The 20,868-nt window shown below is 42.6% G+C and overlaps 1 protein-coding gene and 1 pseudogene across 1 annotated transcript in view; both read right to left on the bottom strand.

Moving 5' to 3' along the window:
* The window catches only part of LOC121271602 (heat-stable enterotoxin receptor-like), a 113,080-nt gene that overhangs the window by 18,137 nt on the left and 74,075 nt on the right, over positions 1-20,868 (bottom strand). The window contains exons 18-21 of the mRNA XM_041177638.1: positions 17,935-18,072; positions 15,305-15,393; positions 8,896-8,987; positions 4,689-4,847 (exon numbers count right to left, since the gene is read on the bottom strand). Of these exons, the coding sequence (XP_041033572.1) occupies positions 4,689-4,847; positions 8,896-8,987; positions 15,305-15,393; positions 17,935-18,072 (478 nt within the window). The remainder of the gene's footprint in view (positions 1-4,688; positions 4,848-8,895; positions 8,988-15,304; positions 15,394-17,934; positions 18,073-20,868) is intronic.
* Positions 10,297-14,018, bottom strand: LOC121271638 (annotated as a pseudogene).

The following is a 20,868-nucleotide window of genomic DNA, read 5'->3' as shown; positions in this document are numbered from 1 at the left end:
TCCCTACAACCACACCAACCCCCTCCACTTCTCTCCCCCAGCCCAAACCACACACCCCACCACCCCCCCCCCACCCCATACACCTTTAACCAGCTTATATTTCACCCCTTTCTTGGATTCACTCAAGTTCTGTCGAAGGGTCATGAGGACTCGAAACGTCAACTTTTTTCTTCTCCGCCGATGCTGCCAGACCTGCTGAGTTTTTCCAGGTAATTCTGTTTTTGTTTCGGATTTCCAGCATCCGCAGTTTTTTTGTTTTTAACCCTATTGCCAATCTGTTCAATCTCACCTCACGTAAACGCTCGCTCGATCGTGGGACTGTTTCATTTTAGCATTATCGATATGTTTGGAAATGAAAAAAAGGCACAATCTTGGGTTTAATTCAATTTTGAAATTGAGCAGTCAAATGAACTCCCTTTCCTTGATTTACTAGTTCAGAAATCTGACAGGAGATTTCTACCACTGTCTGTTGCAAACCTACTTTCACTGGTCAATATACATTGTAAATCATATAGTTCCACACTCTATAAGATCGGTCTTATCAGTGACCTTGTAAACAGAGCCTAAGCCCTTTGCTCATCATGCAATGTGATGCTGAAATAGGGGCATCAAAGGCATCCTGCAGGATAATGACTACCCTGATCAGATCATCTCACACTATATATCACCCAAACTCACAAACGGGCCTAAGACCATCACTTTCAGCCCTGAAAAGTGCCCAGTCTACCACAGATTACCCTGGAAGGGCAATGTATCTCAAAACTTTGAGCAACAGGTGAAGCTAGCTATTTCACACCTCAAGTATGCAGTGGTATTTGCCACCAACAGGATGCTGCTGTCAAGCCAAAAAGATGTTTTGCCTATCACACAAATTAGTAATATGGTATATGAATTTCAGTGCCAGTGTGCTGCGAAGTATGTAGGCCACACGTCCCAGAGACTAGCAGATTGTATCAAACAGCATGTCCCAGCCATTGTTTACAATGGGCGAGGTATAGACCGTACCCAAGCAGCCCGTGCTTGCAAAACTCAAAACACAGTGCTCAACATTAGATGTGATTCCGTGCTTGGACCACATTTGCTAAATAATCTTCAGTGTGCTACGAATTACACTGACAACCAATTTAAGATTGGCAGTCTGACTCACAGTGTGGTGCATTTGGGTGTACTGGAAACTACATATATTAATACTCAGGGCCCTGATCTTTGCAGACAGAAAGAACGTGTACACATATTGCACCCCCCGGATTTTGTCACGAAAATCCAGTGAATGCTTGTCGACTTCTTCTGGGGCAAAAGACTGCACTGGGTCACTGCTGAGGTTCTGAGTCTCCCGCTTAGGGAGGGCGGTCAGGCGCTGGTGTGCCTTCGCACCCAGGTGGCAACTTTCCACCTTCAGGCCCTGCAGTGATACCTTTATGTCGAGCCCCCTCCGAGATGGTGTGCCCTGGCGACGTCTTTCTTCGGCCAGGTGCACGGCCTGAATTATGATGTGCGGCTCCTGTTTATAGAGCTGAGGGGCCTTCATGGCTCCTTGCAGGCATTGCCCGTCTTTTACCAGGACCTGATCAAAGTCTGGAACATTGTCGCCTCGTGACGCAGCTCTCCCCCATCAGGAGTAGCGGCTACTGTCAGAGAGCCGCTGCTCAGGAATCCGCCTCTCCATCTGTTTCAGTGGTTGGTGGAGAGGAGGGCTGTGGCTGCCGGGGTGACCAGGATCGGGGACGTGCTGAGTGGCAGAGGAGTGGGCTGGATGATTCCACAGGAGTTGGCGCGTCGTGTGTCCGTGGGCGTCCAGCTCGGGGCCAATGCCATTCAAGACCTTAGGACGGTCGTGCTCGGCCCCAACATTATACTGGATCTCGAGGTGGCCCAGATGCATGGTGGTCTTCTGTCTGAGCGTTCTCCTGTTTGAAAGGAATTCCACATTGGCTCCAAGCCCCGAACCCTCCGTTGGGAGCCGGTGCCCCGCCAAAATATGAGCTGCTTCAGGAAAATGCCCTCCGTGTCATTTAGCACAGCGTGGAGGAGTTCCCTGTACGGACTGCTGCTGCACACCCTTCACTTCCTTGCCCTCGCCCGCCACCCGGACATGCCCCGGCGTGCCTTGTTGCCGTCCAGCAGTGGAGGTCCCCATTGGGAGGCCCTCTATGGAGGTGTCCTCCTGCTTTCCATCGGGGACCTGGGGTGGAGGGTGTTGCACGCAGCGGTCCCCTACAATCGTACAGTGTCGGTTCACGGACTCCCAAGATACCTGCCCTTTTTGCGGTCTTGTGGAGTCTGTGGACCACGTTTATGTTAATTGTTGTAGGCTGCACTCCCTTTTCAGTTATTTAAAGAACCTTTTATTACTGTTTTGTTTGCTATGGTCACCTGGTGCGGAGGGGGTGCCTGGAAGCAGGAGGACCTCCTCATGAACCTGCTCCTGAGCTTGGCCAAGTTAGCGATTAACAGGTCCAGGCAATGAGCGATCGAGAGGATTGTCCCATCCAACTGTTTGCCCCTCTTCCGTGGCTACGTTCACGACCGGGTGTCCCTGGAGAGAGAGCACATGGTGTCTGCCGGCACCGTCAAGGCTTTCCGTGCTCGGTGGGCACTGCGGGTGTGGGGGTGCTTTAACGACCCTCTTAATCACATTTTGATTTAATGTTTGTAAGTTTTCTTTAAACTTTGTCTTTGGTTTTACAGCTAACCTAACTTAGGGGCTGTGTTTACTTTATCCCTCATTTAGTTTAAATGTTTGACTCTGAAATAGTTACACACATTGCACCTGTTTCAGTTAAACAAAATAAGTGACAGCCATTTGCTGACACATTCCTCAGGGCAATGCCTTGACCAATCAGGGTCAAGCTACCTAGTTTAAATTTCTAATAATGCTTGGCAGTTAAATATCAGTCACCATCAATTGGTGCATTCTCCAATGCAATGTCTGTACCAATCAGAGTCCACTTGCCAACCAATCAACACTCTTCTCATACTGTATAAATTGTTGTTTTCCCCTTATATTGGTATTATTGTGAAGTGTGCTGATGAGTGCAAGATGGAAAGCTTCAGCATGTCTCTGTTTTCAGTGAAACTTAAGTTCTGTACGACCAAACGACTATTTATATACCTGAGACAGAGGTGCAACAAGGGCCAAATTTGGGATGTCAACTTACAGGTAAATTAAAGATAGGTAAGATATTTATCGAGTTTCTCTAAACGTATATTAAACTCAAGGTTATGCCAGTTTTCATTTCCAAAAGTATCAACACAGTCCCACAATTGAGCAAGATGAGATTGAACAGATTGCTAATAAGGTTACTAATTTATGCAGTGCCCTACACTGCACTTGTCTGGGTGCATAGGTTGAAACCATCCATGCTGCACCTCACTTTGTCACCAATGATGATCTGTTCAACCCACCTGCCTTCCATCTCGGTGCCCCATAACGAGCACCCTTTCTGAGCAAGATCCACCAGTAGACATTCTTCAGATCAAGGAATGGGAAACACAGGGATTCACTAACAAGTTCCTTGTGAAAAATCCCAGCTGTCAAGCAATAGGCTTTGAATGGCCACAGCAACAGTGGTCCTTGCTAAACAGGTTCAGGACAGGCTAGGGACCCTGTGCAGCCAACCTCCATCGCCGGGGACCAGTGCAAGCCCCTCATGCACTTGTGGAGAGGCACAAACAATGCTGCACATTACCTAAAGTGTCGCCTCTACAGGCTAAGTGGTGGACTAATCACCTCAAACTCAGCAAATGAGGAGGCTATCGCCTGGCTTCAGGGATTTGCATTTGTTAAATAAATAAATAACACTCAAGAAGCTCAACACCATCCAGGACAAAGCAGCCCACTTGACTGGCACCCCATCCACCACCTTCAACATTCATTCCCTCCACCACCAAAGCACAGTGGCAGCAGTGTGCAGCAACTACAAGATGCATTGCAGCAACTCACTGAGGCTTCTTCAACAGCACTTTCTAAACATGTGACCTCTACCACCCAGAAGGACAAGGGCAGCAGATGCATGGGAACACCATCACCTGCAAGTTCCCCTCCAAGCCACTCACCAAACTGACTTGGAATATTATTGCAGTTCCTTCACTGTCACTGGATCAAAATCCTGTAGCTCCCTTCCTAACAGCACTGTGGATGTACCTATACTGGCTGGACTGTAGCAGTCAAGAAGGTGGATCCCCACTACCTTCTCAAGGGCAATTGTGAATTGAGTTTTAAATTAGGCAATTAACTTTCTTTTAAAAATGTTTTCTGTTACAGTGCCCATTTAAGGGGCCGTCAGTGATTTAATTTGTTTATTATTATTTGTTTTTCATTTACTCAAAAAAGTATAAAGGAAAAATCCTGGGACAGTGGGTATTAGTAGATATGAGGTAGACATATGTAATTCTGCAATCTGTAACTAAATTGACTATCAAGAAAAGGATTTTTGTTTAATTTCATACTTCACCTTCTGGCTTAGGATCCACTTAATATCTATCGAGACAGACAATCAAACTGTGAGATAGACAATCAAGATAAATGTTGCATGGGCAGTGAATCAAACATACGGATAGGCAGCTAAATAACTTGCAGGATAGATAGAGAGTCTGATAAATAAGCAGAAATAAAACTGTGGTGAACAAGGAATAAAGACGATAGAGATCCAAAAAAAACAAGACAGACAAAGACTGATCTTGCTCACTTTGGCAGCAGCATGTAGTTGAGCTGATCTGCCCTGTCACGCTCGGCCTTGTACAGGACTGTTCTCTCCTCTACCAAGTGCTCCAAGTTCTTCGAGTACATCTGGAGTCGGCGGATCAGCGTGTCCATGTAGCTCTTGTCCGTTTCACTGTGGAATGTGCTGTAAAAGATTCAATGGAAACCTGACTACAGCATCCCATAATGTGCCTGGAAGTCAATTTCCATGTCCCAAACCACACTGTGGCATTGGCACACTCACTTAAAGATCTGCTCACCATCGTGAACACGAGGCTGAGCAGTGGGATCTGATGCTGATGCCCTGAGAGGGGGGAATTATGGATTCCATAGATCAATAGGAAATCTCAAAGGGACCATCTCAAAGATATTAGGGGTCTACTTCCCAATTGTTGATTGATATCAATGGGAGTGCAAGTGGAGGCCAGCTATTGATAGGACAGTGACTCTCAGGGTCGTACCATGAAGGGGAATTTTGATCTTTCTCGCCTTCCTTCAATGATAATGATAGCCTGATGGTGACGAAACAGGTAAGTTAACAATAAGTTCCCTTTCATGGTGTGTAATTTCAACACATGGGATAGAAAGGTTTCCTTCTGCCCATATTGTCATGAAGAGATTAATGGCGATAACGTTATTGGAAATTATTTTTTTTAAGCAGAGTTCTAGTAGGGTCTGTGTCAATTTGTGTGTCTGTCTGTATCTTAATTGGATTAAAGCCAGATGGTGTAGGGGCTTTGATGTATAGAAAGAAGTAGGTTTGAAATGGTAATTAGATAAACATGGAGAAGTTTAGAAACATAGGTGTCAAGGGGGCAATTTGCATTTTTAAATAAAGCATTCAAAACAATGGGTCAAATCTCGCACCTAGCTAGAAGATGCTAAAGAATGTGGGGTTTTTTTCAGTTTACTAATGAAATTGGTGGAATGAAATGGTATTATTGTTAGACGAAGTAACCTTTAGAGCCTAGTGATACAATGGAAAATTTACATTCAAAGGAAAAGCTGGGTATAAACAGAAAGGAGTTTGTGTGTGTGTAAGGCAGAGGCATTTAAAATCTAACCAGCCTGTACACCTCCAACTGTGTCTGCAAGGAACCAACTTGCAAGGAACCTTATTTTGAATTTCTAAGGTCAAATGTGCTTTGCCTGGGGTCTTTTAAATCTATGAGTCTTACTGTTGCCTTAACGGGGGTGTAATTGAGAATTCAATTAATTAGGGGATTTTTGTAGTTTATATAGTAGTAATTTTGTAGACATGTGTACGTGCTTACAATTTTTCTTGTATTAATAAATGTTTAATTTAGGTTTATAAAAAACACCTTTTCAGACTCAGTGGTCTTATTATCACTGAATTCAAAGTCTGCATCTCGAAACATACAAATTGCAAAAATGGGTTATGAGAGTTGTTTCAAGTTTCCCTCTAGGATTTGAGCAACTCAGCCTTTACCATCGGCTGTGTCATAATAATACACAAGATCAGGATTGAGCTGCAGGCCAGATTTTTGATAAGAAACGAAGGAAAATGATTGTAGCCTCAATCCATCATGAAGCAGGACTAGTCTGAGACGGAAAGCACCTCACTTTCAGGCATACATCTGTGCCTCACTCTAGCACCTGGATTAAGCAGTTGATGAAGAATAAACCTGGCATGGCCATCAAATTTGGACATGTAGAATATTCAATTAGACATCCAATATAGAATCCAGAAGGAGGCAGTATGATTCAGTGGGTAGCTCTCGCCTCTGGACCTGAAGATCATGGGTTCAAATCCAACTCCAAAGATTTAAGCACATAATCAAGATTGAGGCACCCAGGATTGTGCCTTGTCCATGTCCAGTGTGGTCTATTTATTACCCCTCAAACAATATCATTACGACAGATTATCTGGCCACTATCACATTTCCACTTGTGGGAGCTTGTTGTGCATAAATTGGCTGTTCCTATGTATACCAATGATTACATTTGAAAAGTATTTAACTGGTTATAAAGCAATTGTAGGAAAAGGCCCCCAAGTGCTTCACAGGAATGTTATTGAGCTAACTTTGAGACTAATTACTTTTCTCAAAGGGTCGTGAATCTGTGGAATTCACTACCTCAAAGTGCAGTGGATGCCGGGACGCTGATAAATTTAAGGAGGAGATAGACAGGGTTTTATTAGTAATGGACTGAAAGGATATGGGGAGAGAGCGGGAAATTGGAGTTGAGGCCAAAATGAGATCAGCCATTGTAATGAATGGCGGGACAGGCTTGAGGGGCTGAATTGCCTACACCTGCTCCTTGTTCTTATGTTCTAAGCTATTAGGATAGATAACCACAAATTTGGTCAAAGGAGTGCCTTCAAGAAGAAGAGAAAGGCAGGGAGAATTTTGGAGGAAATTCTTAGCTTAAAGCAAAGGCCGTTGAAAGTACGGCACCATTGGTGGAGCGATGAAAATTGCAAATGTGCAAGAGGGTAGAATTAGAGGAGTGCAGGTGTCTCAATGAATTGTAGGGCTAGAGGAGTTTACAGTGATAGAGCAGGTGAGGCCATGGAGGGATTTGAAAAGAAGGATGAAGATTTTGAAACCAAATCAATAGGGAGTCAATGTAAACCAGCAAACACAGGGGTGACGGGTGACTAGGACTTAGTGTGAATTAGGATATGGGTAGTAGAGTTTTGGATAAGCTCAAGTTTAGGAAGGGTGGAAGCTGGAAGTCTGACCAGAAATGTGTTAGAATAATCAAATTCATACCTAACAAAGTCATGGATGAGGGTTTCAGTAGCAGGTGAGCTGAGGTAGGAGCAGAGTCAGGTGGCTCTGGAGGTAGAAATGGGCAGTCTTAACGATGGCACGAAGATGAGATTAGAAGCTCGTCTCAGGGTCAAATACGACACCAAACCTGCGATCAATCTGGTTCAATTCAGGCAGCTCCCAGGAAAAGGGAGTCAGTGGCTAGGGAATAGAGTTTGTAGCAGGGACTAAAGACAATGGCTTTGGTCTTCCCAATGTTTAACTGGAAGAAATTTCTGTTCATCCAATAGTGGCTCTCAGGTAAACAGTCTGACAATTTAGAGACAATGGAGGGGCGGAGAGAGGTGGTGGTGTGGTAGAGCTGGGTGTCGTCAGCATACATATGGTACCTGATGTTGTGTTTTTGGATGGTGTTGCCAAGGGGAAGCATGGAGATGAGAAATAGGAGTGGGAGGGCCAAGCATATATCCTGTGGGGGGGACACTAGATGTAACTGTGCAGGACTGAGAAGAGAAACAAAAACAGAAAATGCTGGAAAAACTCAGCAGGTCTAACAGCCTCGTGGAGAGAAAAAAAACAGAGTTAACGTTTCGAGTCCTTATGACTCTTCTTCAGGGCAGAGTCATAAGGAGCTCGAAACATTAACTCTGTTTTTTTTCTCTCCACAGATGCTGTTAGATCTGTTGAGTTTTTCCAGCATTTTCTGTTTTTCTTTCAGATTTCCAGCATCCGCAGTACTTTGCTTTTACCTGAGAAGAGAAGCCATTGTCAGTGATACTCTGGCTATGACTGGTCAGAGAAGAATGGAATCAGGCAAATTCAGCTCCACCCAGGTGGCTGATGGAAGAATGGAGTCGGAGGTGGATGGCATGCTCAACCATGTTGAAGGTTGCGGGCAGGTTAAGAAGCACGAGGAGGAAACAGTTACCATAGTCATAATCACATTGGATGTCATGAGACAGAGGGAAGTGGAGTGAATGGAGAGCTATGTAAAAGTGATCAAGAATGGCTCAGGGAGTCTAACGTTTGACAACCTGTTCAACCAGATCCATCTGCTCTGTTCCTGTTCCAGATCCATATCCATCCAGCTTATTAAAGGTTAGTGGAATTCTGGAATTCTCGCACTCAAAAACTGTTGAGGCTGCAGGGCGCAGGGTTTGGTTGGGGGGGGGCGGGTGTGGGGAGCAATTGCAAATTTCAAAATATTTATTAATTAAGGGTTGCAGAATCAAGGCAGGTGGATGGACTTATACAGATCAACTACGATCTAACTGAATGGCAGAGCAGGTTCGAGGGACTAAATGGTCTACTAATTTAAGATTTTCTTATGTTAATTGACACCTATAAATTGCCTCATATGCGATTCTGTGTCACTGCAACACTATGAGATACAATTCCTTCTCTGTGCTGGGATGCAGTTACTGTGTTGGAGTACAGATTTCACCCATGTCCACCAACCTGAATATTTTGCCCAGTGTAGCCTCAATTTTCTTAAAGTCTGGTCGTTTTTCTGGATCTTCTTCCCAGCAGCTCTTGATCAGCCCATATACCTGGAATCAGACAGAAGTGGTTAATCAAACTGGGCCAAGGGGTTCATCAGACTGTGACATAGGGTTAATCAGACTGGAACACATGTTGCAAAATGATGCGCTCGCACCTTTAAGGGAGCATATCCTAAACTGCTATTAATCATTACCTACCTCGACAGGATATGATGTATTAGTTCTATGACTTGTAGTCAGTCTGGAAGCAGCAGTGGTAGAATGAGAGCAGAGTGGGCTGGAGTGGACTGGGAAAGGAGTTTAGCAGAAAAGACGGTTGATGAACAATGGCAGATGTTTAAGAAAATAGATCATGACTCAGAACAAAGATATATCCCAGTGAGGAAGAAGGATTCTAGAAAGGGGATCAACCATGGTTAACCAAAAAAGTTAAGGATAGTATCAAATTGAAAGAAAAAACATACAATGTAGCAAAGGTTAGTGGTAAGCCCGAGGATTGGGAAAGTTTTAAAAACCAACAAAAGATGACCAAAAAACAACTAAAAAAAAATACAGAGGGAGAAAATAGAGAGTAAACTATCAAGTAATATAAAAACAGACAGTGACAGCTTCTTTAAGTATATAAAAAAGAAAGATAGAGGCTAACTTGAGCATAGACCCCTTAGAGAATGAGGCTGGGGAAATAATAATGGGGAACCAGGAAATGGCAGAGGAGTTGAATAAATACTTGCATCAGTCTTCACAGTAGAATACAGTAATAGCATTCCAAAAATACTAAATAATCAAAGGGCAAAAGTGGGGGAGGAAATAAATACAATAACTGTCACCAAAGAAAAAATACTAGGGAAAATATTGGGGCTAAAGGACCTGATGGGTTGCATCTTAGCATATTGAAGGAAGTAGCTACAAGGATAGTGGATGTACTGGTAGTAATCTTCCAAGGATACTTAGATTCTGGAAAAAAATCCCAGAGAATTGGAAAACTGCCAATGTAACACTCTTATTCAAAAGGAGAGGGAGACAAAAAACTGGTAACTATAGGCCAGTTAACTTAACATTCATCACTGGGAAAATGTTAGTCTATTATAAAGAATGCAATAGCTGAGCATCTAGAAATGCATACTATAATCAAGCAGAGTCAGCATGGCTTCTTGAAGGGGGAAATCATGCCTGACAACTTTGTTAGAATTCTTTGAGGAGGTAACAAACAGGAAAGATAAAAGGGAACCAGTAGATGTAATACATTTGGATTTCCAAAAGTTGTTCAATAAGCATCGCACATAGGGCTACTTAATAAGGTAAGAATTCATGTTATTGGGGATAGCATATTAGCATGGATAGAGGATCGGCTAACTAATTTTTTTTTCCATGTCATGAATAATTTATTGTAAACGTAAAATCAAATTGGCACCTGTACTTTTCCTTGTACTTTCAGTTCAGGTGCAAAAAACTGAACTTTGACATTTATTTAGGGGTATAGAACCAAAAGTAACTGTGCATCAATAATATTGTTTCAGGCTCCATACAGCCAAACAAGTGTTGCTATGACAGTTATGAGGAAATACATATTTTTTGTAAAAAGAAAAACAAATCTAGTTAGGATTTTGCAAATTACTTTCCAGATAACTGTTCATAGAGTTTTGGGACATAGTTATCCCATTCTGCCTGGTAGCATGTCCCTGCCACTGGTACACCTAGGTTGTACTTCTTACGGAATGCTGCAGTTTTGAATGTCCCACGTTTATCGCCTGAACGGTTGGTCAAACGCTGTTCATCACATTTCAGTGGCTGAGATTGTTCGTAAACCAGCCAGACATAGCGGTGAAGACCAGTTCCTTTAGGAGGACCTGAGCCAACATAGTCAGACTGAATCTCTCCACTTTTAATGTTATTCCCTTCATGTTGATCACAATGAAGTGGTGCCATTCCCTAAACTTTGGTGCCTTCCTGCTTGGAGCATCTGGGTCAGTTAGAATCAGAGTGTAAAGTTTGTCTGGATCACATCCAGACCAGTTAATGCTGACCGGACGGTCCTGCACCTGGGTGGGGGTGAGCACCTTGCCCAGCTCATCTATCTCCACCGTACCATAACTAACATTCAGGGGCTGTCCCAGCTTCTCCTCCACTTCATTCCATCGGCTAACTAATATAAGACAGAGAGCTGGGATGAGGGGGCATTTTAAGGATGGCAACCTGTAATTAGTGGAGTGCCACAGGGATCAGTGATGGGGTCACAATTATCTACAACATGTATTAATGGCTTGGATGAGGGAAGTGAATGTAATATTGCCAAGTTTGCAGATGACACAAAAATAAGTGGAAGACAAGTGGTGAGGATGACATAAAGTCTACAGAGGGATATAGACAGTTTGAGTGGGCAAAAACTTGGCAGATGGAATATAATGTGGGAAAAAATGAGGTTATGTGCTTTGGCAGGAAGAATAGAAGAGCTGAATATTATTTAAATGGAGAAAGGCTGCGGAAAGCTGCAGCACAGAGGGATTTGGGGGTCCTCGTGCATGAAACTCAAAAAGCTAGCATACAAGTTCAAAAGGTAATAGGGAAGGCAAGTGGAATGTTGGCCTTTATTTCAAAGGGAATGGAATATAAAAATAGGGAAGTTTTGCTAAAACTATACAAGGCACTAGTTAGACCACACCTAGAATACTGTGAATAGTTTTGGTCCCCTTATCTCAGGAAAGATATAATGGCATTGGAGGCAGTGCAGAGAAGGTTCACTAGTTTGATCCCTGTTGTGGAGGGATTTTCTTATGAGGAGAGGTTGAGTAGGTTGGGCCTGTACTCATTGGAGTTTAGAAGAATGAGAGGTTGCCTTTTTGAAACATAATAGATTCTTAGGGGGCTTAACATGGTAGAAGCTCCCCTTGTGGGAGAGTCTAGAACCAGGGGGGCATAACCTCAGAGTAAGGGGTCACCCATTTAAGACAGAGATGAAGAGAAATTTCTTCTCTCAGAGGGTACTGAATCTGTGGAATTCTTTACCACAGAGGGCTGTAGAGACTGGGTTGTTAAGTACATTCAAGGCTGAGATAGACAATTTTTTAATCAGTAAGGGAATGAATCAAGGGTTAAGGGGAAAAGGCAGGGAAGTGGAGTTGAGGATTATCAGATCAGCCATGATCTCATTGAATGGCAGAGCAGACTTGATGGGCCAAATGGCCTACTTTTGCTCCCATGTTTTATGGTTTTATCTTCAAATAAAGAACCCACATTATTGTATCACCAATCCTTGTATATGATTGGTATGTTTACATTGAATGGAGAAGAAGTATGTAACATGGCGACGCATTGGCAGAATGGGTTTTGAAGATTTGACTGAAAAATAAACAAACCTCAGCCCTTCATATCCAGCAGAAGTAATGTGAAAGTGAAATAACTATCAAAACTGACCATGTGAAAGTGATTCTGCAGCTTTATTGGAATCCTCATACACCATGCTTTTGTTCTGGGATTGCACCCACTCCAGGCTGCAGGCATCAGGTCCCAGTAGGATTGTTTAGATCTGGGAGAGTTTAAATAATTAAAGTCTACCTGCTTTGAAATTTAAGCAAGATAGAAATTAAACAGCAGACTCCAAGTGCTGCTTTAAGCAGAACTCCACAGACAGGGAGAATTCATTACTGCTTACAGTCCCCACAGGAGGCCTTGGGAAGCTCAGTGCTGCAGATTGGGTTGCAAAGAAGTAGTAACAGCTCCCAAATGCTAGAAGAATTCTGTAAAAGTGTTTCTTTCATTGTGTGCTTTCACGTTTGAAGTCCTGCAGCCATTTTCCTGCCTAAACCACTGCTTTGAGTGTGGAACTTAGAGTCAACCAGGGAAAAATCAGAAAGAGCTCAACAATGACACTCTGGCAGTCAAGCGGTGGCCACTAAAGGTACTGCAACTCAGAGCTAAATTAAAAGAGCTGCAGGAAACTTGAATAGCGGTCAAAAAGCATTTAAAACCCTGCAAAAAGCTAAAAGATGACCACAAAAATTTCCAACACACAATTGGAAGGCAATGGATCGCCTATTTGAATATATCTTGTTCTGACAATGCGCTGAGCTGTGTTTTCTGGACCTCAATATTTCTGAACCAGATAAGCAAGCCATTAAAATTAAAATTGCTGTAGACAACAAATGCCTATACATCAGGTCTGTCCAATGGCCATCTTAAATATCCAAAAAAAAACACTCTGTAATCAATTACAAGTGAAGCTCAACTTCAGAATATACCATCTGAAATTCATGTCCTTTAGGCAACAACTGACAGAGACCATTAACCAATGTATAAGTAAATGCAGAGGAAAGGGGCATGATTGTGACTTCACAGTGGCAGAGCTAGCTGACAGATTAATTAAGCTTGTGATAGCATCTATCCTAACATAAGCATTCCAAAAGACCTCTTGGACCAACCCAAAGGTTACATCGTGGGGGCACGATTACAAAGCGGATGCAAGAGGAAGCCATACTGATGGGTAGACAGAGTCTACAGGCTATGCATAATTCGCCCACTATTGTCATAATAGGCAATGCACGCAAGCCTAGTAAGCAATGCGGGTGGTGGAGTCTTATACATGCACCGAGAAAATGCCAGCTTTTAAAGATGCAGGTGGCACCAGAGCACATTAGAAGTGCCAGTGCAGAAAGCAAAGGCCAGAACAAGCGGTTCAACATCGTGAAGTGCCACAACTAGATGCCAGACCGGTACAGCATTCTAAACAATCAAGAGTGCATACCAAACAGCGTCAAGACAAGATCCACAAAATGTCTAGCCAAGTTACAAGATGAGGATGACAGCACATCAGCACAAAAAGTGAGCAGACATTCAGCATGGTAAACATCAAAGTATGCATTGGCATAACGGTACCAATAGAAGCCTTTGCCACTGTCAAGATTATATGCCCACAGATGAAGGATCAGCAAAACCTATATGCAAAACTGGATACCAGTGCAAGTGCAAACATCCTTCCACTTCGTACATTGAAATGTATGTATCCACATAAGTGGCAAGTGATGATCCAACCAACTGCTGCCAAACTGCATACGATGGCTCAGAGATCCCGTCCCTGGGATCCATTACGCTCTAGTTTCACTACAAAAACTTACCCAGGTGTGTTATATTGTGGACACAACAGGTCCAGTGATCACAGGCCTACCGGTGTCCAAGGACTGTCCTTGGTCACCATTCATGGAAACATCAAGAGAATGACAAGGACCAAAGACCAAAAGGAGCACCATCACAAACCCTGTACTTACACTTAGAGAAGATCTCTAACTTTGCAATGCAGATCAGCAAACAGGCTCCACGGCACTGTTTGAACTGAATATGCATTCCAATTCCAAACTTGTACACTTCATCTCTCAATGTAGAATTACTATTCAGCAGGCAACTGTGGACAAACCTCCCCAATCATCACTCATTGATATTCTCAGGAGTATGCAATGCATACTCGAAAAGAAGATGAAAGATATCTATGACCAGCTTGGAACAACAAATGACCTAACCTGAACGTCGGACAAAAAGTTCAAATACAACACCCAACTGATGGCACATGGAATCCAACAAAAAAAATTATCAGTGTATGCTCAGAACCAAGATTGTATCAAGTACAAATACCGAATGGCATGACAGTGTGATGAAACAGATGACAAATCAGGATAATACCACAACCAGAAACATTGAGTAATCCTACTGCACTCAAAACAGGGCCTAAAGGTCAACACAAAAAAGCACCCCTAACCAAGATTCTGAAAACATACAGCAGCCTTCAGCAAAGATCAGCATAACTAAGTCTGGACAGATAAGCAAACTGCTGATACATTTCAGACACCTGTTAACTTATTGCTCTGTGTTAAAAATCATTCAGACACAAAGTGATTTTGTTTTGCAGTCATGTAAATAGTCTGATTCTATGAGAGTAAATCTTTAGTTAGAAAAAAGAGAGATGTTGTGATATGATGTGCATGTACCTTTAAGGGTACATATCGTAAACTACTGTCAATCATCACCTACCTCAACAGGATGTGATGTATTAGTTCTATGACTTGTAGAAGACAGGTGCACTTTACATAGTCTCCTAGTTAACTCTATCTGTATGTAATCTTATCCTCAAATAAAGAACCCACATTATTGTTTCACCAATCCTTGTGTATGATTGGTACGCTTACATTGAATAGAAAAGAAGAACATAACAAGATTTATCAGACTGAAACACGGGGGTTAATCAGGCTGAGACATGGGGTTAATTGGACTGGACCTGAGGGAACAGAGGACAAATCAGGCATGACCTAGGAACAAGGCATTAATTAGATTTGGAACCAGAAAGATACAGGGTTAATTATAACTGTTCTGATCTCTGTTACCTCTAGTTCTTTGTCATTAGCTGTCTCCAGTTGGAGATCAGGTCGAAACAGCTCATTCCCATCTGTTAACATCACTCTCTTTAACTTCCCTAGAGAAACAGTATAAAAGAAAAACTCCATTTAGCAACAGGTAAAAGGTCAATGATTGACAGAATCAAAACATTAATGCAGTGGTTTCAAGTTATCACATTTGAATAAACAAGATGAAAAGCAAATGGATTTCTGAAAATCTCATACTTTCAACCATGTTGGCATCGATAATAACTTTAAGGCAGAGGAGAGGGCTAGCCACCTCAATGCCTAGGTTTAACTAACTGGTTGAACTAGCACAGATACAGTGGGTCCCTAACCTTTATCTCTTTGCAGCACCTGCACCCCACCCAACTCTTTCTGTCCCTGTCAGCCTCTCCCCATCCCTCCTCCTCTTTCCATCCCTCTCTTGCTCTCTTTCTCTCCCTGTCTGTCTCTCTTCCCCACCATCCTTCTTAGTCCCTATCTCTCTTCCTGTTCTTCTCTTTCTCTCTCTAATCATCTCTCTCTCACCCTGTCCTTCTTTCTCTCTATTTCTTTCTCTCTCATCGTATCAGTCTCTCTCTCTCACGCCACCTGTCCCTGTCCTTCTTTCTCTTTCCCTCACCCTGTCTTCCTCTCTGCCCCTCTCTCCCTGGGTCTCTCTCTCTCTCTTTCTATTTGTCTCTAACTCTCTCTCTCCATTCCTCTATATCTCTCTCCTCGTCCCCCTCTCTCTCCCTCAGAAATTCACAGCTCAGAATTTAATTTCTGATGTCTGATTTGCTATTGATGAACACAGATTAAAACCTAAACAAAGCCGGTGAACATGCCTCACCCTCATAGACGTGGGTGGAAGCATTGAAAAATACCTCAGCTCTAAATCAGCCTTTCAAAGTTTGGGTTCTTGCCAGGAGCTCCCATTTGCTAGGTGATCAGGGCTTTGATGGAGTGAACAAGGAGACACAGTTTCCAGTGGTAGGAGATTAAAAACTGAAAAAGGTGGGAATGCTCAGCAGGTCAGGCAGCATTTGTGGAGAGGGAAACAGAGCTAACGTTTCAGGTCAATGACCTTTCCTCAGTGGTGAGAGGATCAGTAGTTTAAAGGTGATTAGCAAAAGAACCAGAAGGGAAATTAGGGGAAATTTTGTTACACAGCAAGTTGTTATGATTGGGAATGCACTGCCTGAAAGAGTGGTGGAAGGGGATTCAATAATAACTTTAAAAGGGAATTGGATAAATATTTGGAGAGGGAGAATTTGTTGGGCTATGGTGAGAGGACAGAAGGAGTAGGATTTAGTGAATAGCTCTTTCAAAGAATCACCACTGGCACTGATCGGCCAAGTGATCTCCTTCTGTGCTATTTCATTCTCTGGTTCTATGCCAATGACAACCTGCCATGGGCAGAATGAGAATATAACTCCAGGAGTTATGAGCTCATTCTACTTTATCTTTCCTGATAGAGCAACCCACTCATCCCTGGAATCAATCATGTGAATCTTTGTGGTACCCTCTAAGGCAAATGTATCCATCCTTAGGTAAGGACACAAAACCTCTACACAGTAGTCCAGGTGTGATCTCAATAAAGCCCTCTATAACTGCAGCAAGACTTCCTTACTCGTATTTCAAACCTCTTGCTCAGAGAAGACAGCTCAGAGACCAGAAGGAAAAGGCCTTATAGGAGGGTCTGCTAAGGTTCTGAAAGGCTTGACAGGGTAGACACTGAGAGGTTGTTTCCGCTGGGGTATCTAAAACATGGAAGCACAGTCTCAGGATAAGGAGGCAATCTTTTAGGACTGGGATGAGGAGAAAGTTCCTCAATTAAAGGGGTGTGAATCTTTGGAATTCTCTATCTGAGAGGGTGCTGGATACTCCATCGTTGAATATATTTAAGGCTGAGATAGACAGATTTTTTTGTCTCAGGGAATTGAGGGATATGGGGAGCAGCGGAAAAGTGGAGTTGAAATCCAAGATGAGCCATGATTGTAGTGAATGGTGGAGCAGGCTCAACGGGTCTTCTCCTGCTCCTACCTCTTGTATTCTTGTCCTATCATTCTGAAACTGGGTGTTTGGAGAAGGCTGAGGGCTATGTGATTGGTTAAGTGTCCAATTTTCCACCCTCTATTCACTGATCTTGTAATTCACGTAATACCCCTGCTGGGTGGGAAGTATCAAATGTAAAGGTTGAACAGGCTAAAATAACAAATTCAACTTATTCATATGAACAATTTACAGGAACAAAGGGAAATAAAACACTATAGCTATAAAACAAAAGTCCAAAAGAGGCTAACTTATTCCTAAGGTTCAAGGTGTCTTCAGTTAAAACTGTTATGATTCAGCATAGGCATTCAGTCTGATTAAATCTCCTTTTGGAAAGTACCACAACAGAAATTTTTTTTTTTTGGCAGAATTAGCTGGCAAGAATTATCATTGAGCAAGTGCGGTCCGAAAGAGGTGAGAGGGGAGTTGGCGAAGCAATACTTTAGGGCCGTATTTGATCCCATTGTGCTGAGTGGGGAGGATTGACACAACAGGTTGAAGGTACCTTCGTGCTACACTACCAATATCTCCCCCTACTTTCCATAATAATCCTAATCAGTCAAACAATGGTGATCAATTACCTGCAACACTGTTGCATGATTGAATGTAGAAGGTCTCTCTTCGATAGATGATTTCCTGACCTATAATGCCGTAACTGTACGTGTCACCTTTCTGAGACACTCCCTCCTTCCGTAGGTGCTCAGGAGCTGTCCATAGATCTAGAAGTGGAGGTTGAAAAGAAAAATAAATGGCTGAGAACAACCTGCATCTTGCACAACAAGTAAAAAGATTTGCAAGGAAAGGGCTTAAATTTATATCCTGTCTTTCACTAGCTCTGGACATCCCAAAACGCTTTGCAGCCAATGAAGTATTTTTTGAAACAGAACAGCTATTTTGTGCAGAGTAAGCTCCCACAAATAACAATGTGGTGATGATCAGATAATTTGTTTTTATTGATGTTGGTTGATGCTAGCCAAGATACCAGGGAGAACTTCCCTGCTCTTCTTCAAGAAATTGCCATGTATTCTTCTACATCCGCCTGAGAAAGTCGATTTAATCCAGCGCTCACCTTCCTCTCCTCTAATTATGGTCTGCCTTTCTCCCCGATCAATATCTAATATTAGCAGTTATTATTATTATTATCTGTTACTGGCCTGCCCATTCCACCAGCCTGTCTATGTCCTCTTGAAGTCCATCACTGCCCTCCTCACTGCCTTTCCAAGTTTTGTGTCATTTGCAAATTCTGAAATTGTGCCCTTACAACCAAGTCTGGATCATTAATACATATCTAGAGAAGTAGAGGCCCTAACACTGATCCCTAAGGAATCCCACTAATCTAAAAAGAAATGTTTACCATTACTCTCTGTTACCTATCACTCAGCCAATTTTGTATTCATGCTGCCACCGTTCCTTTTATTATATGGGCTTTAACCTTGCTGACAGGCCTGTTTTGTGGAACTTAATTGAATACTTTTTGGAAATCATGTACACCACATTAATCTCATTAACTTCATCAGCCATCTCTGTTGCCTCATCAAAAATCTCAAGCAAGTTAGTTAATTAAACATGATTTGCCCTTAGCAAATCTGTGTTGGTTTTCCTTAATGAAACCAAATTTATCCAAATGACTGTTCATATTGTCCTGAATTATCGCTTCTAAAAGCTTTCTCAGCATAGAAACTATCCTTAAACCCTTTTTTGTACAAGGGTGCAATTTTCCACTCCTCTGGTACCACCCCTGTATCTAAGAAGGATTGAAAGATTATGGACAGTTCCTCCTCAATTTCAACTCTTATTTCCCTCAGTATTCTAGGATGCATCTCTTTTAGTCATGGTGATTTATCAATTTTAAATACAGCCACCCTGTTTAATACCTCCTCTTTATCAATTTTTAACCCATCCAATGTCTCAACTACCTCCTCTTTCATCACAACCTGGGCAGCATCTTCTTCCTTGGTAAAGACCCAATGCAAAATATTAATTTAGTATATTAGCCCTGCCCCCGATTCCATGGCCTAAATTTTTAGGTCGGTGGGCAGGTGCAATTGAAGGGTCTGGGATCAGCTGGGGAATGGACCGCTGACCGTGATTGGCCCCCAGCTGCGATTTCATGCTAGCTGGCCAATTAACGGCCAGCTAGCTTGAAGCACGCACTGAGGAGTGCTGCCAGGGTGGGGGTGGGAGGAGGGCAGGCGCTGATGTCAACACAGGCACGGGCCAACACTGAGAGAAAGCTCCCTGAAGGCAGAGAGCTGCCTCAGGAGTTGAAGAACTGAAAAATCAAAATTAAAGATTTCAGAAGCTGAAAGAAAGTGTTCACGCATTAAAATAAATTACCTGAAAATTTAGCCACTGAAAATGCTGCCCAGAGAAATTAATTTAAATTTTAATTCTCACGGAAATGAGGTTTGGTGGAAAATGTAAAGGCCACTTAGCCGATTCGCCCATCCACTAACCATAAGATTGGACAGGCAATGAAAAATTGCAGACAATTGCACCGTTAATGGGCTTAATTGCCCTGTTAATTGTTGGTGAGTGCACTTCCAACTTTTGCACGTGCCCCCCAACCGAAATATCGTGCAAGCATGAGGTGATGTCGGGACACTCACCCAACGTCATCTCACATGATTTCACGCTGGATCAGGTCAGTCATGCGTCTGCCTGCCATGCTAAAAATTCTGTCCCATGTGTAAAACTCCCATTTTTGGTGCTGAATCTGTCCCGACCCTTCTCTTACCACCTTTCTACTATTTATATGATTATAGGAAACTTTTGGATTCCCTTTTATATTAGCTTCCAGTCTCTTCTCATACACTCTCTTTGCATCTCTGATTTGTTTTTTTCACTTCCCCTCTGAAATTTACACATTCAGCCTGATTCTCAATTGTATTATCCACTTGACATTTGTCATATGCACCTTTTTTCTGCTTCATCTTACTCTCTGTCTCTTTTGTCAGTCAAGGAGCTCTGGATTTGTTTGCCCTACCTTTCCCCATTATGGGAATGTACCTTGGCTATATCCAGACCATCTCCCCTTTAAACGCAGCTCATTGTTCTGTTCTAGTTCTGTCTCCCACTATTCAATTACAGTTTAGCTGGACTGGTTCCATTCCCAACACATTGATGTTGGCCATCCCCCAATTAATTATTCTTACTTTGTTACAATCCTGGTAGAGATCAGTAACTTTTAAAAAGAAATTCAAACTCTCAGTTATTAACTGAAATAATTATGCCATAAGATTTCACATTTTAAACAAAAATTTCTCCTGTACAAGAGTTAAACAAAGCAGTGCTACTAACAACACGATTTTTCATAAACACATATACTTTAAACCTGAAAATCTCAACAGCACACTTCTTGCTCTACCTTTATTTCCACCCAAGAGGTTCCCCATATTATACCGAAACTTAAGGTTTTTTTCACTTTTCTTGGGACCAAAGAAAGGGGTGCCACAGCTTTTAGGAATTTACTTTGATTCCCCTCAATGTTCTCGCTATTCCCCAAGGTATGAGAC

The sequence above is a fragment of the Carcharodon carcharias genome, chromosome 31, assembly GCF_017639515.1.
Source record: "Carcharodon carcharias isolate sCarCar2 chromosome 31, sCarCar2.pri, whole genome shotgun sequence".
NCBI lineage: Eukaryota > Metazoa > Chordata > Chondrichthyes > Lamniformes > Lamnidae > Carcharodon > Carcharodon carcharias.
The sequence above is the reverse complement of the archived record's forward strand: the minus strand, read 5'-3'. Positions and strand labels throughout refer to the sequence as shown.